Source organism: Sceloporus occidentalis, unplaced genomic scaffold (genome assembly GCF_023333645.1).
Source record: "Sceloporus occidentalis isolate IW3139 unplaced genomic scaffold, rSceOcc1.0.p SCAF_4, whole genome shotgun sequence".
NCBI classification, from domain to species: Eukaryota; Metazoa; Chordata; class Lepidosauria; order Squamata; family Phrynosomatidae; genus Sceloporus; species Sceloporus occidentalis.
The window spans coordinates 11432702-11449816 of record NW_028316984.1 but is presented as its reverse complement, the minus strand read 5'-3'; the positions used below and the strand labels follow the sequence as shown (position 1 = coordinate 11449816).

Below are 17115 nucleotides of genomic sequence, written 5' to 3'. Positions count from 1 at the left end.
TGGCATTACTTCACGGCAACATTTCGAAGCACTATAATTAAAAACAAAACAGCTATGTAAAGAGAGAGGGGAGAGTGTGCTGAGAACAATTCCTGACCAAGGGCACCATTTTTATTCTGAAAGCATCATGGAATTCAATGGGATTTACCAATTGCATTGGTCAACAGAAATCTTCCCATCACTTATTTTGAAGGAGATGTGGCTTCTCCCAGTTTGTCCTGGAGGCCGGGGCATCACTAGAGGAGTGCAGTGGGTGAGGACCACAACAAGTGACATCCTAAAGAGGAGTGATACCACTTCTCCCCAAACATTTGCCTTTGGGCAGAAATAAGTGGCAATATTTACCTGTGCCCATTTAAAACACTGAAGAGATGGTGTGAGTGGGATGAAGCTCAGTGGGAGGAGAAAGGAGCGGCCCCAGGTTTTTAAAGAAGTGTTAATTTTTTTAAAAAAAAATTAAAAAATCTTTAAAAGCATCACACCTTACCAAATTTTTCACTTTAACCACATGAAGTAATATACACATAAATACATTTAAGCAGTGCATATAATATTGTAATTTAAAGGTATAATTTAAAGGTATAATTTACTAGTTGCTTATGTCACGACTGTTGCTGTGATATACAGGAATTATGATTTATGAGTAACATTAGCAAAAAATAACAAATTCTGTATGGGAGAATGACCTCATGAGTTACTGCAGTGAGTAATGCCAACCCTAGTGATGCCAATGGCTGGAGGTGAGGAGGAGGCCCTCCACATCTGAGTTAAGATCTCCCACCTTCAGCTTTGGTCCTGGGAATAACTCTCTTGGGTGGGAGGGTGCAGAAGGCCTCTTGACCAGGAGGACTGGGTCTGAGATGCTGCCAGAAGGACCACTGTCCCTCTTGCCATGCTATCCTGCCCTTTCCCTGGGTAGGTGAGAGGAGAGAAACCAAGCTGATCCTGAGGTGCCATCTTGCCTTGTTGACCTGCAGGTTCCTTCTGGGTGGGCAGTCTTGGGAGTGGGATCCCTGAGGTCTCAACGCCACATGGCCTGGCGAGAGAAGGTGTGCAAGAGAGCAGGCTGCAGGTGATGATGGCCCAGTCCAAACCCACTGGGTGAGCTTGGGCACGTAACACTCACTCAGCCTCAGAAGATGGCTATGGCAAATCCTGTCTGAAGAAACTTGCCAGGAACACCCTGTGATAGGCTCACCTTAGGGTCACCATAAGTCAAAAATGACTCAGAGGCATGTAACCACCATGAGTGGAGGTGGCGCTCACCACCTGCAGCACTTGGTCAGTGAGCAAGCTGAGGCCAAGGGGGGGTCTCCCCATTTGCCAGAGAGAGGGCTGCTTCCAGCCGCACTTTGGGGGTGCCATGGAGGGGTTTCAAGCCTCAAATCTTCCCTCTTTATAGTCAGGGAGTGGGACTTGTGTGGTCACAAACTCAAGGCCAAAGAGGGTGGTTGACCAGCCATCCTCCTTTTCCAGGGCCTGTCTTCCATTTCCCCAGAAGTCCAGGCTGAATTCCAAAAGGTCCTCCATTTGGAGACTAAGAAGCACAGATTTCTATTTCTGTGAGTGTTTTGAGTTTTTCTTTGGTCTTTATTTTTTCTTGAATGTCCTCCATTTTGTGGTCCCTTGCCCTCCTTTGTGGTTATATGATATCTGGTCACCATCGCCCAGAATGCCCAGAGGTCCTCCTTGTCCAGGGCCTGTCCTCCCTTTCAACCTTCTGTCCAAAATGTCCTCCATTTTGAGCATGACCAAGAAGCACGGATTTATATTTCTAGGAATGTATTGAGCTTTTCTTTGATCATGTCCTCCTTTTGTCTTAAATGTCCTACATTTTCATGGCGCCTTGTCCTTCTTTGCTCTTATAGGGCATCTGGTCACCTTGGTCCCAAATTTCAACCTCTTCCCCAGGAGGCATTTCAAAACATCCTCCATTCTGAGCATGACTAAGGAGCACGAAATCCCATTTCTAGGTGTGGTTTTTGGTTTCCTTTTGCCATGTCCTCCCTTTTCCTTGAATATCCTCCACTTCGTGGTGCCTAGTCCTCCTTTGCAGTTATTTGGGTACATCGGGTTGCACTTCTCCAGGGTGCTGAAGTCCTCCTTTTCCCGGACACGTCCTCTATTCCCACCTTCTGTCCAGGAGCAATGCCAAAGCGTCCTCCATTCTGAGCATGACTAAAGAGCATGCATTTCCACTGGGCTGTTGCTTCACCTTGAAGTGTATGCATTTTATTCTAATAGCTCTCTATTTTAACACTGTCATCGTTTTGAATTCCTTTTCAATGCGGCTGTTTTCTATGTTTTTAATTGTATTGTTCTTTTTAATATTGTGAAGACAGTCCCAGTTCTGGGAAATGAGCACGATACAAATAATAATAATAATAACAATAATACATAATTATTCACAATATGATAATATTGTGAAGCTAGTCCCAGTTCTGGGGAAAGAGCAGGATACAAATAATAATAATAATAATTATTATTATTATTATTATTTGTATCCTGCTCTTTCCCCAGAACTGGGACTAGCTTCACAATATTATCATAGAATCATAGAGTTGGAAGAGACCACAAGGGCCATCCAATCAAAACCCCTGCCATGCAGGAACTCTCAATCAAAGCATAATTTATTATTATTATTATTATTATTATTATTATTATTATTATTTTAGCGCAGTCCAGGGCGTCCAGGGGTCCTCTTTCCTTTAGATGTGTCCTCCATTTTCGCCTCCTGCCCAAGAGCAATCCCCAAAGCATCCTCCATTTCGAGCCTGACTCACAGAAGAGCAAGGGAACATTTGGTCGTGTCCCTCCATCTTTATTTATCCCCCCCCCCCGGAAGGCCCTCCATTTTGCTGTGGTCCCCCCCTTTGGCCCCCTTCTGCCTTGGTGCTTAGGGATTATAGTCTCAAATATCATCTTTTTATGGATCCCTCTTCTGCTTGGGGCTTCTCCTCCTCCTCCTCCTTGGGCTGGAAAGAGGCCAAGGCGGCGTAAAGAGGGCGGATTAATAATTCCCGCCAAGGAGGGGGGATCCTTTTGAGTCTGGACTCTGGACTGGACCTGGGCCTTGGCTTAAGAGGGAGAGAGGGAAAGAAAGAGAGAGAAAGAGAGAAGGAGAGAAGGGGAGAAGGAGAGAGAGAAAGAGAAAGAGAAGGGTCCTCCCTCTTCCTCCCTGCGCTCATCCCTCCATCCCTCCCTCCTTCCTTCCCTCCCTCCCTCCTTCTGGCCAGAGCCATGGCCGAGGTGCCCACCGTGGTCCGGATCAAGGTCTCCCTCAAGATCCAGCCCAACGACGGCCCCGTTTACTTCAAGGTGGACGGCCAGCGCTTCGGCCAGAACCGCACCATCAAGCTCCTCACCGGCGCCAAGTACAAGGTGGAGGTGGCCATCAAGCCGGGCACCGTCCAGGCCACGTAAGTCCAGCCCCCACCCCGACCATCATAAGGGGAACCAGGGGTCCTCCTTTTCCCGGACACGTCCTCCATGCCCACCCCACCCTCCGAAACACCCTCCATTTTGAGCCCCACTCCCAAGTCGGGAGTTCTGATTTGGTCATGTCTTCTTCCCTTTGGCTTCCCCCCCCCCTCCACTGCCCTCCATTTTCTGGGGCCTGGTCCTCCTTGGAGGAGGGCAGGGCACCGAGTCCTCTCCCCATGGTTGCCCCAAATAGCCTCCGTCCCTTTCGTTTCCTTTCCAAATAGCTTCCCTCTTTTTCCCTTCCCTTCTTTTCCCTCAACAGCAGAGATTTGTAACTTCGGCCCCTCCGCCTTTTATGGCCTCCAGGGTTTTATTATTATTATTATTTTCCTTTTTTGGACCCCAGCCCCAGCCAAGGCCTCTCCCTGGTCCGCCATAACCCTTGTCAGCCCCCTTCCCCACAAAAAGCCCCCTTTAATCCTTTCCTTTCTGCCATTTGGGGGAAGTCGCATCTCTAAAAGGAAAAGGCAGGAAGGAGGGAGGGGAAGAGCCAGGGGGAGAAAGAAAGAGCCCCCCCTCCAGCCTTGGCACTTTTGGGTGTGGAAGACATTTTGTGTGGGGGCCTTTCTCTCTCCTTCTCTCTCTCTTTCTCTCTTTCTTTCTTTCTTTGTGTGTGAGAGAATTAAGACTCTGCAGCCGCCCTGCCCCTCTTGGCGCCAGTGAGGGAGAAAGAGGCTCTGGTTATATAACTGTCCATCCTTCCCTGCTGCCTTCATCCTCTTCTGCTGGCTCTCCCATGCCAAGGGGCTTCTGCCAGCAGTGCGCATGCGCCCCTTGTGGCCCCTATGCCTCCCTCCCCTCAGACTCTAGCTTCTGAGAGACCCACCAAGGAAAGGAGACTGGCACTAGGAGGCTCCAGCTCCAAGTGGCTGCTCCCCCAAACTCTGCTGCTTTGGCAAAATGCCAGCTCTCCCAGGCCCTCTGTCTCTCTGCCTGTCTCGATCTGCCAGACATACTCACACACACATATCTCAGGCTCACACACTTCTAAGCCTAAAGCATGGTACTACTTTAGGAAGGGCACCACCTGGACCAAGGCTGGTTTTACTGTTCTGTATTATAATGTACCACAAATCATCCTAGAGCACACAAAGATAAGGTGCCGGCAAAATACTACTAAGGAGGGATATGTGAGGGTGTCTGACAAATACAACCGTCCTGTAGCACAGCGGTTCTCAACCTGTGGGTCATGATCTCTTTGGGGGTTGAACGACCCTTTCACAGGAGTCTCCTAAGGCCATCAGAAAACACATATACTTCCAATGGTCTTAGGAAACGAGACACTGCTCCTCTATCCATCAGGGGTCGCCACAACATGGGGAACTGTATTAAAGGGTCGCAGCATTAGAAAGGTTGAGAACTGCCACTTTAGAGAGATCTTGTAGCACCTTTGAGACTACCTAACAATTTCACATGGTGTCGCACAAAACCTGCTATTAAAGTGGTCAGAAAGAAGCATTAACGCGCATCTTTTTACTTTCATGATTTCAGCAACAATGCATTTCTGATTTCACTTTATTTGTGCAATTGCATGTGATAATCATTCACACAGTTACTCACCATTTTCACTTTATTTGCAGGATGCTTTAAATGCACTTTAATCTCACTTTAATGCCAAATTAGCCCCAGTGTGATAAACTCCACAGACTTAGGAGTAGACTTAAGTTGACAAAAGCTCATGGTGCCAACTTCTTTCTTTCACTTAGTCTCAAAGGTGCTTCAAAATCTCTCTACATACTGAGTCTACAGACTAACATGACCATATCTTTGAATTCAAACTCAACCATATAAGTCATCGCTGCTATTAGTCCTCCATAAGAGCTCTTTTGCGGAGATTTAAACACTGGTCTGGTGCTGTCAGCTGACAAGAATGATTGTTAATGCATATTTAAAAAGGACACTGTTTCTCTTCAGAAGAAGTACAATAGAGGTTATTTAACCTGTCCAACTATTTTTCCATTAGTAACCTATGCCCATAACCTATGCCACCAGTTATCCATTGTTAAGCTGCCTGTCTTCCAGTTCTTGGCTATTTCAATTCTTATGATAGCCAGGAGAAAACAAATCAATGATTTATGTTTTGAGTCTTTGTTCTCTCCCAGAAACAATGAGAGTAATAAAAGACAAGGACAAGGAGCTTATTCTTTGTAGAGCGATCTCAGAAATAAAAGACAGTCTATTTAACCAAAATTGGCTAACTTTATCACAGTCAAACCACATATGGACATATGTTCCTTTGCAGTTACAACCTCTCCAACATTTTGCAGTTGGTTGCTTGGAAAATATAAGTTTATCTAAGATTTTCTAGGTGGAGGAGAATCTTAAAAGCAGCTGATAAACTACAGAGGACACCAGTACTTGTCTCTTTTGAGATGGTGGTGCTGGCTGTCTTTAGGAGAGGGGCTGGTGCTGAGAGGTAGAGTACCTTGGTGGCATGTCTAAGCCCAGGTTTTGCCATCTCCACCACCACCATCATCTTTGAATGGTGTTTGCAAAAACCCCTCCCAGTGGAGACCAACTGGATGGACCAGTGGTCTCATGTCCTATAAGGCAGGTGCTTCGTTGTTCTAGCATGTGTGCAAGAGTGCGCACCCATCTTCTGGGTAAGCATGAGTGACTTCCATCTGCCTTTTCTGAGTTGTAAGAATGGAAGGCTCCTTTGGAATAAATCCCTCACATTTCAGTTTGTCACTTCCCTTTAGAGCCACTTCTCTTTTTCCGGTCAGCAGGGCAGATTAATTTAGATGGGAGGGGGATAGTTTAGTGAGGATGAAAACATTTTGAATTGCAGCCAGATGCTCTGTGTAGCCAGATGGCTTTGGTTTTTTTTAATGCAGAATGACATTTTAAAATTGTCTGTGTTCAGGGGAGAGGTATGCAACACACATCTCTCTCTCAAAAGGAAGGGCATACTTGTTTATCAATGCACCAGTCACTTGTGTGTATGTGTGTTTCACAGAGGCAAGCTTTGTGCTTTGCCCAGGGGCAAGAAGTTCAAATACCACCACCACCACCACCACCACACTTCAGATACAGTCAATACCACCATTTTGTCCCTCACTCTTGTCTTTGAGGAGGTAATGGACAGCAGCAAGAAGCTCCCATTAGGCAGAGGCCAGGAGGCAGTGTCCTTCCCAATCCAATGGCATTTATGTCACTATGTGTGTCCCTCTCTGGCTGAAATGCCTGTTGGACATCCTCCCTCCCCTTCCATTGCATTTGGAATGACAGGAGGTTAAGGGGATGGATTGGCATCACAGAGGGGGCATCCTTGTGAACCCACCATTAGAAAGCCAGGGTGGAAACAAACTGCTAGATATTAAGTATACTAAATCCCCTTACAGGACTATGGGTATAGGAGGAGTAACTGTCCCCCTGGAAGAGACATCCAGAGAAGCCCAGCTTGTTACTTACACTGGAATCTACGACACAGAAGGTGTTGCTCATACGAAAAGCGGAGAGAGGCAGCCTTTACAAGTCAACATCCAGGTAGTGTATCTATTTCTGGTAGTGGGAAGGGAGTAAATGGCATGAGCTGTTGAAATGAGCATGTCCTGATATGATGTGAATGAGCAGAGGAGTGAAATTTATATTGGTGGTACAACAGAATAAAGCAGAGCAGCACATGAAATAGACTTGTGGTCAATTCATGTTCTTCAATTATTTCTAAATCAGCAATTTGCTAAAGGAGAAAAGAATTGCTTTTCCACCCCAAAATTATACTGTCTCTGAACTGTGAGGTATATATAACTACAGTATGTATTGTTCAGTGTGTGAGAGCATGTTTTCTGTTTTTATATCCTGTGGCCATGGACTTTTACCTCTTAAGTATCAGTAACAGCTTAAAGCTCCAAGGTTGACGGACCATTACTGTGCCGAGATTATGACCTCAGTTGCTCCATCCAGTGCTCTGGTTCACTCAAGAGCTGCAAACGGTCAGCTCTGACTAGACAAACTCACAGCTCAAGTGAGAGAACTGTGCAGAAGAAAAACATCACAGCTATGATCACTGACATCATCTCTCTCTCTCTCTCTTTCACTCTCATAGAAAGGTATAGGTATACAGTCATCTCTTCCAATTCATGGGGGATCCGTTCCAGACACATACCCCAGTGAATCCGAAAAATTGCCAATATTAGAGCCCCATTGTAATCAATGAAGACGTGCTCCCATGTATCTTCAGCAATAAGTTGGAACTGTGTGAACCATGGCAGTTAAAGTGGAATCATGGTACTATAATTATGTAATGTGAAATTACATACAAATGCCTCCCCAGTGGTGCAACAACTTCCAGGCACAGTTGCAATAGGCTCACTGATTCAACAGTGGTCACCATTTGATCCACCTTTATTGCCCTAAGCCCAGTCACCATCCACCTGGCTTCTGAAACTGTAGATTCATCTGAAGACACTCTTATCTGAAGTATGCCTTTAATTGGTTGGAGTTAAACAAGATGAAAGCCAGGAGCACTCATGTGTGGTCTTATTTTTATTGTATTTTATTTTACATCAAAAGGATTGTGCAGGCTGAACTATCACTTCACAGTATTTGGTTATTTCAAGACCTCTTTTCTTTACCATCTCCAACACTGGGAAGTGACCTGGGCAGGGGAGAAAATAGCTGAAGTGATCAAGCAGGAAGAGGTATGGCCCTCACTTATCTGTTACTGTAAATAAAGAATGAAGAACATGTGGTCATCCCAGGATTGCTGGACTGCAGCTCCCATTTCCCCTAACTAGTGAAGGGTCATAGATGATGATTGCTGTTATCCAACAACCTCTGGGGTGGTGAAATACTGTAGATTGAGAGGAGGGGGAAATCTGGTGGTTTGGGTCTCATTTCTTCTGGGGATAGCCAAAAATTCCAACAAGCAGAAAAGAACTCTCATTTTGAAAAAGCTGGGCAACCCACTTGAAAGGTGGGGTGCTTCTCTTGGAGAATCCCCTGCCCCTATTTGCCAAAAAGGGACTGGCCAGGTTATCTAAAAAATTCAAGGACCACAAAAATGGTCCCAAGAAAGACTTTGCTGTAGATATATTAGAATGGAAAGAATATACGAATAACATGGCATTGCTCATTCAAGCCTAGTTTGGCTCTTAGGTGTTGGAAGTGGGGATGAGATATGTGTCCCTCCATTGTTACACTGGCCTCCTTTTTCCTTTTTGTGTCTCTGCCTACTGTTGCCATTTCTTGAGGAAGAGATCCCTTTTCTCTCTTTAATGTTATTCTTCAAAATTGCATGTACATTGGTGACAGTATACAAATTCACTGGAAGCTGAGACACTGTAGATGAGACACTGAAGCTTCTGATTCTGACTAGGCTAAAAAATCACCCTGGAAAGAAATATTACAATCCTTGCTTGCTGTGGAAAATCTTAGATGTATGTAGATAAACAGAGGTCATCTCCTGAGCACTGAGATGAAAACTGACATAGATTAGCTGTCAGTATTAACATGACCAACAGCTTTTCCATTTTTAAAAAATTCAGTGTTTATTGAGACCTCTGCCTTCAAATGCAGATTGGATATATGTTTGGAGCAAGTCTAAGTCTGCAACATATTCTTGCCATAAACTTTGGCCTTAAGATTTCAGTTCATAATGTGAAGTCAGTTCAAATCTATGCTGATGATACTAAAATCACTCCCTCAGTGTATTTCTGAAGCAAGTGAATTTGTGATCTGATATTTCCCTTCCCTCTCATGCTGTATTTATTAGAAACATTTTTAATGCACAGTTATGCCTGGCCTTGGCATTGCCAAGTGATAAACAGTTATACTCTGAATGCTAACAGAAGATAATGTATGCAGAAACATTAAGAGGGAAAGGGCAGTAAGTGATAAGAATATCCAAGCCCCTACATCTATTTTGGAAAAAGGGTTCAGCACTTGGACAGCACCTTTGAAGTTGACATTAACACCTGAAATGGATTCACTGTATAACTGCATGGAAACTATCAGCCAACACTGGCAAAGGATGGAAATTCACATATCAATTAAGTAGGATGAGCAGATCTGTGGCAACGGGTTACTTCTGTTTAGAATTCCAGCCACCCTCCCATTCATGCTCACATCTAGTCCCCCATATCAGGTAGTATCCCATGAATACTGAATATGCTCAATCTTTCTTGAACTACTTTGAGGTACTGGTGGTGGATTTCTATCTTTCCCATGGGTTTTTGGGTTTGTTTGTTTTTAAAAAAACAACAAGCTTCTAGCATATGTATCTTCAGCAATAAGTTGGAAGTGCGTGATTTTCTATGCTCAACACCAGTCCCTGCTTCCTAACCAGAACCAAAATATAATTGCTTGCTAGGTATAACTTATACTGTACAGGTTGCAGAAGTCGGCTTTTTTGGGTAAGGAGAAAGAGAACTTGAAATATATAATCTTGAGCTTGAAATCATAGAATCACAAGGCTTGGGCCAAGTGTGGCCTACCAAACCTTACTGGACTACAACTATTATCAACCCAGCCAGCATAGCTAGTGAATACTGGGAGTTGCAGTCCATTCTCTCCAGTCAGTCCAATCTGCAGGGCTACCCATTGCCCACCGCTGGGACATGGTCAACCCATATAATGGATAATGTGGCAATTTAACTTGGTCACAGGTTCGGCTAATCCAGGATGTCAGATGTTACAGGGGCATGATGTTTCAGTATTTTTCTGAAACAAAGTATGTAGCAGCCACTTAAAAGCCAATAACATTCTAGTGGAATAAAGAGGGCATGGAGGCAGATTTAAACCTATTGTGACCTGTTCTACAGACATAGCAACCTGTTTATACCAGGGTCAGATTTTTGATGAATCTAGGACATCATCATTACCATCTTCCCCTGGCCTACAGATGAACAGCCCAAGCTTGCAGGAATGGTGTTAAGGAAAGTTAAAACTCAAAATGATCACAATGAAAAGGCAGAACTGCTCAATGCCTATTTTGTTTGAATTTCCCCAAAAGGAGGACTGTGTGCTTCCATGCATCAGGAGAGACCATGGCATCGATCTAGACTGATAAGTAGTTTGTCAGGAATCACCTAATTAACCTAAATGAGTTGAAATCTACAGGGCCAAATGAACTGCATGCCAGAGTACTGAAAGAATGTACCTACATACTTTCAGAACTCACTTGCCAATGTTTTTGAGAAAGCTTGGAAAACAGGTGAGGTCCCAGATGACTGGCATTGTCCCTCCCTTCAAAATAGACAAAAAAGATCCAGGAAGCTACAGGCCAATACCAGTAGTTAGCCTACTTTCAATACCAGGGGGGAAAAAGATTTTACAGAATTCCAACTGCAAATATCTTGATGACAATGCAGTGATTAGAAGAGCCACCATGAGTTTGTGAAGAATAAATCCTACCAAACTAATCTTATATCTTTTTTTATTGGGTCACTAATTTAGTAGATGGTGGGAGTGGTGTGGATGGCATTCATCTAGGTTTCAGCAAAGCTGAATAAGGTCTTCTATGATATTTTGATTACCAAACTGACTAAATACGGAATAGATGGAAACCCTATCAGAGGGATCCACAATTGGTTAGAAAACCGTCCTCTAAGAGTTGTCATCAGTGGATGTGCTTCAAATGTGAATGATGTCTCAAATGGATTACCACAGAGTTCTGTTCCGGAGCCAAAACTCTTAATAATAATAATAATAATAATAATAATAATAATAATAATAATTTTATTTCTATCCCGCTTTTTGCCAGGCAATCAAAGCGGCATAAAACAGGTTAAAATACAGCCATATATACATAATGCCCCCCTTAAAATATTTTTCTCAGTGATTCAGATGATGGGGTGGAAGGTATCATCAAATTTCCAGACGATACAAAATTAGGAGGGGTAGCTAACACATTGAACAATAGGAACAGAATTCAAAAGGACCTTGATAAACTAGAAAACTGGCCTGAAATGAAATTCAACAAAGACAAATGCAAAAGAATTCTACATTTAGGCTACAAAAATCAAATGCACAGGTATAGGATGGGGGTTACTTGACTCACCAGTTCTACATATGAAAATGATCTTGGGGTAATTGTTAATCATAAGTTGAATATGAGCCAGTAGTGTGATGTTGCAGCAAAGAAGGTAAACACTATTTTAGCATGTATTAATAGAGAGCCAGTGTGGTGTCATGGTTGGAGTGTTGTGCTACGACTCTGGATACTGGGCTTTGATTCCTAGTCGTTATGAAACCCACTGGGTAACCTTAAGCAAGTCATGTGCTCTCTGCCTCAGGGGAAGGCATGGCAAATCTCCTCTGAACAGATCTTGCCAAGAAACTAAGTTATAGGGTTGCCATAAGTTGGAAACAAATTGAAGGTACAGAACAACAACATAAGTATAGTTTCCAAGTCAAGAGATCAGGCCTCATCTGGGGTTGAGTTCTGGGCACCTCATTTTAAGAAGGATATAGAAAAGTTGGAGAAAATTTAGAGAAGGGCAACAAGGATAATAAGAGGTATGGAGAACAAAACATGTATAGAGAGGCTGAAGGCCCTGGAATTGTTCAGCTTGCTGAAGAGAAGATTAAGAGGTGACATGATCACATTCTTTAAATACCAAGTGTGACCAAAAAGAGGAAGGCACTGGCTTGTTCTCTGCTGCCACAGAAGGTAGACCTGGGTCTAATGGTTTGAAGTTACAGGAGGGTAGCTTTTTAACTGAACATTGGAAGGAACCTCTTGACAGTTAAGAGCATTGGCAATGGGACCCATTACCCAGAGCGTTGAGGTGGTCTTCTTCTCTGGACACCTTCAAAAAGAGGTTGAACAGCTACCTGCTAGGGATGCTTTAGCTGGACATCTTGTCCCATGGGACCTCTTTCAGCACTACAAGTCTATGATTCTATAACAAAGATCTTGGAGCAGCTTGCAAATAGCATTAAAATAGGTTAAACAGTATAAAAAGTAAAATAATTTAAGCTAAACACATTAAACAACATAATGAACTAAAACAAATTTAAAGGGTTTTAAAACTATATATAACAGTATTTGGGATGAATTAATGTGGCCCAAAGGCCTTGATGAACAGCCAAGTTTTAACCTGGTGCTTCAGTGAAATTAGCATTGGCACCAATTGGGCCTCCAAGAAAAGGACGTTCCACAGTTGAGTGCCATGGCTGAGAAAGCCCTCTCCCCTGTCCCAACACAGTGTATTGACTGTGGTGAGACATGGAGGAGGGCTTAATCCTCAGGCAAGCACATATGGGGAGAGGTGCTCCCTCAAGTATCAAATATCAGTATCAACTGCACTTGCAGCATCTCCTGGATGTGGCTTCTCATCACTTGGTGCCACTGATCCCATTTAGCTTGGATATACTAGAAACTAAGTTTAGATCCTTCTGTGTAATGATCTTGTAGTCAAGTACTGACTAAGGATCTTACCCAATTTAAGTCCAAGCTCTGCCCCAAAGTAAGTTGTGTTTAGTGGAGGTTAGATTACAATCCAAAGCACATTGATTACGGAAGAGGCCCCACTGAAAACACCTGTCTGAGCAGACATATTGAGCATGTATCATTATGCCACAATTTTAAATGGATGGGGTCCCACAAAACGTTTTATGCCACAATAACTTTTTTCTTCAGTGAGAGAAAGCTTTGTTTTTGATACAGGCTGCCTGCTCTTGTCACAGAATATCAGGATACAGGATTCTCATGGGAGCTCTGCATTTACTGTCACAAATACGGCTATTACATTTTACAAGTTGTCTGTCTATCCATCTTGAATGTGTTTATTGCCTGCAGGTCACTGACATTGGAGCTTTTGAAACAGTCTGGCAAGTCAAATTCTACAACTACCACAAGCGAGACCATTGCCAATGGGGAAACAGCTTTGGATGCATTGAGTATGAATGCAAACCCAATGAGACACGCAGCCTCATGTGGATAAACAAAGAAACCTTTTATTGAATCAAAATGAGACAGCTGTGGTGGGACAATCTCTTGGAAAAAGAATCTGTCTTCAATCCAGTACAAAGCCTTAACAAAGGCAGTTTCTAACAGATGCTTTTGTTGAACAAATGAGACTACAATCCAAAGCACACTTACTTGGGACAAAGTTTCTTTTCAAATGGATGGGACTTGCTTCCAAGTGAATGTGCTCAAGATCATGTATGTGTGTGTACATATATATATTTAAAAGGAGATATTGTTGAGATTTGATATTTATTTATCCCACACCCAAATCTGAAGTGTGCCGCATCTTCATGATAGCGAGCTTGCTAGATCCTGAAACTGCACTGCCCATTGGGGCCTGGAAGCATTCCACTATGCAGTGATCTTTGGGATGCAATGCTCATTGTGACATGCCCTGAATCCTTGTTTTTAAAATTCAGCTGCGACCTGGTGCCGTCAGCTTCGGTATTTTTGTTGGTGTTAAATCTTAAGACTCCTTGTGAATCCGTGGTGCAGCGTGACTTCGCTCCCATTGTGCCATATGCTTCAACAAACCTTACCTTCATTCATTCTCCTCCAAATACATGTACCATAGTAAGTAGTAACAGTGCAAATTCTGGGTGATTCTATTCCGGGTTAAAAAAAAAATAGCCAAAGCCCTGTTCAAGCTTAGTTTGCTTTTTTTCCTCTCAGGTGTGTGTGTGTGTGTGTGTGTGGTGGGCAGAGGATTGTTGAATTGTGTATACTGTTCTGACTTTCCTGTCATGTGAGGTTAGTGGTGGAATTTTTGACAAATGTGTAAGAGAGTGGTGAGGCAATACCATTTGTGGTTTTAAGCTATTTATGGATATTGCTGCTACCTGAACACGCAGTAATTAAGTATAATTGCACATCAAGCCCATTGAGTTCTCAGATTACCTGTTTCAGTGGTATTTTTATATGTAAAGTGAAATAAACTTGGCTGTTAGCAGCTTTGGAGCTACAACAATTCTGTTGCACTAATCAGCAGCTTTTCAGATCAAACATGAGGATTCTTTCTGAGAGAAAAAAAGGAAAGTGATTTTTGCTTATGCTTGCACAGGAATCTGAACTCTGGTGCTATGACCTATGTAAACCTGTTTACAATTCTGGCAAATGAGAAGCACATTTTGTATCTCTCCAAGAAAATGAAATTGGTGGAATGTTGCTTCTCTCCTGCACTACTAGATTAAGATGGTCATGTGTCTGCATTACTATGCATATCAGCTGTACTTGTGTCCTTCATGTGCACAGTCAATAAAATGTTATAACTCTTGACCTTTGTAATAAAGAAGTGGACAACCAGTGTTTTCCCTAACAGTTTTATCCCGTTTAATTTAACCAACATTCATACCCATAAGTGACATACATCCTTAGGAGACATATCCTAGACCATTTATTTAGCTGTTTAGGGTGTGTGAGTGTGTAAAGTACCTCAGAGATGAAATAACTGTCCCTTGTAGAACCATCCAACATGAGTGGTGAAATGCTAAAGATGCAAAGACTATTTTGAAGTGAGAAAGAAGAAGTGATTGGGAACCTTAGCTTAAACTGCATTTGACACACTTTTCTCTGGATATTCAAGTCTAACTTTTAAAAAAATATATATTAAATTTTATTAATATCACACAATCCAGCAACAACAACATTCAAGGTTGACATTTAAATGTAATACTTCCAGAAAGAAGCATACTGCCATTCTATATACAAGCATACCTGCTAACATAATTCATAAAATACTATAAGAAAAAAAGAAACAAGCATTTGACTGCAAGTCTAATTATTTTAACCTTCATTCTAGCAGATGGGGAATGTAGGCAGACATTGTACTACATTATCTTATCAGCTGAAAATCATGTCTTTGAGTTTCAGCCACCTGTCAGGTGTATTCTTTTTTTAAAAAAATGGACAAAATAGTCCGATCAAGAAACTTGTCAGAACAAATATATGGCACTTGCCACTGTGATGTTTTGTTTTATCTCACACATCGTAAAATATTGGGACAAAAATTGGCCCATGCATTTTGTGGATAAACTATGATACAGAGATACTGGTTTGCATGTTCAGATGAGAAACAATCAGTGCCTCTGCTCAAAGATGGGAGGACACCAAATGCATACTGGATCCTGCCCTGGAAGAATCAGATTGATGACAGGGATGGGAGAACCAGGGTCAGATATCCACAGGTAGATCACAGTAGAGGAATCAGAGACTTTGGGGCTATACAGACCACCCCAAAAGGGTAGCCTGCAGCCACCCCTTTTCACACTGGATTGGGTCTGTGGCACCCTCATGCTGTGGCCTGGATCCGGCCTTCCGAGGGCACAAAAAGTGGCTCCTATTTGTACCCTCAAAAGAGCACCATAGCCATGACAGCACAGCTATATGGTGCCCCTTTGGCGCTGCATCATCTGGGCGCAGCGTCGGTTGTGCATCATGATGCAGTATGTCACAATACAGAGAACATGCAGGGGTAGCTTGCAACAGGTATATTGTGCATTTCCATTAACCAATAAAGGTATCACTGATGGATTTTTGTTTGTATTTGTTAAATGGCCAACACAGCCACCCCTGAATGTTTTCTGTATTGTGACATTCTGCATTGTAGCTGCAATAGGGGACCCATGAAGAGTAGCCTGTGGACTGGGAATTCAATCAAGGTAAAACATTTTTCTTCTTCTTAAATTTGGACTGAATTTGCATGTTTTACCTCTACACCACCAAAATGTTCCTGATGCAAAAACATGGAAACTTCTTGATGAATCCATTGTTCTCTTCCTACAAAGCGGTTTGTGACCTCACTAGAATGAAGACATATTGGACTGCAAAAAAGGGTTCCCTGTTGAGATGCAAATGGACTTTAAATTTTTTGGACTTTGAAAATCTCCCTATTGCTGCACGGCCAGAAGGAAGAGGAGCCTGCCTGCAAAAGATATCCTCCCCAACACCACCTTTACTAAAGACTGAAACAACATGCAGACATCTAACATCTCCAACTGGTTTTTTCCCCCACCTGTTTGGTTTGTAACATCTTGCCTGATGAACAAGCCCCGAAAACTTGCAACAAGTGTATTGTGCATTTTGGTTGGCCAATAAAGGTGACACTGATGGATTTTTGTTTGTATTTGTTAAATGGCCAACACAGATACCCAGTATACAATTCATTACAGTTTGCTTATCTTCTTTTTCAAATCTTCAATCAATTCATCTTTATTATATAGTCACAGACCATATGCAAAATGGATATCCAAATCCATTAAAATTCAGAATATTACCCACTCTGTTTTATATTGTTTAGCTTTTCTGTCATGTTTTGTAGGATGGATATTTTGCGTTTTCAGTCTTGTTCTTGCTCGAGATGTTCTTTGTTCATTACAGAAATATCTATTTCAAAAAACAGCTCACTAAACATAAGGAACATGCTTTGTTAATTTAAAAGCAGTGAAGTAAAGCATGCTTAGTGCTTGAGGGTGATTTCTGCTTTCTGTGTGTTAAGCCACAATTCTCGTGTGTTAAAGGACCTCCACCCTCCACTGAATTGTTTTACAACATGGCAGGGAATTATTCACACTTAAGTGCATTATCTGCTCTACACTTATGCAACAAACTCCCTTCTCTTCTGCCAACCTGCCAGGTATTCAGCTCCAGGGGAGCTGTTCTTCTTAAGGCAATGGATAGCAGAGATTGTGCTTCATACAGTATGCAATTGATATAAATAA

At 42.7% G+C, this 17115-nt stretch overlaps 1 protein-coding gene across 1 annotated transcript; it reads left to right on the top strand.

The window, feature by feature from the left end:
* The first annotated feature begins 3154 nt into the window (after nt 1-3154).
* Nucleotides 3155-16526, top strand: CNRIP1 (cannabinoid receptor interacting protein 1). Its single transcript, XM_089519216.1, has 3 exons — nt 3155-3419; nt 6828-6972; nt 13229-16526. Exons 1-3 carry the CDS (start codon nt 3241-3243, stop codon nt 13391-13393), a joined length of 489 nt encoding a protein of 162 aa, XP_089375342.1. The 5' UTR covers nt 3155-3240; the 3' UTR covers nt 13394-16526.
* Nucleotides 16527-17115: the final 589 nt, after the last annotated feature.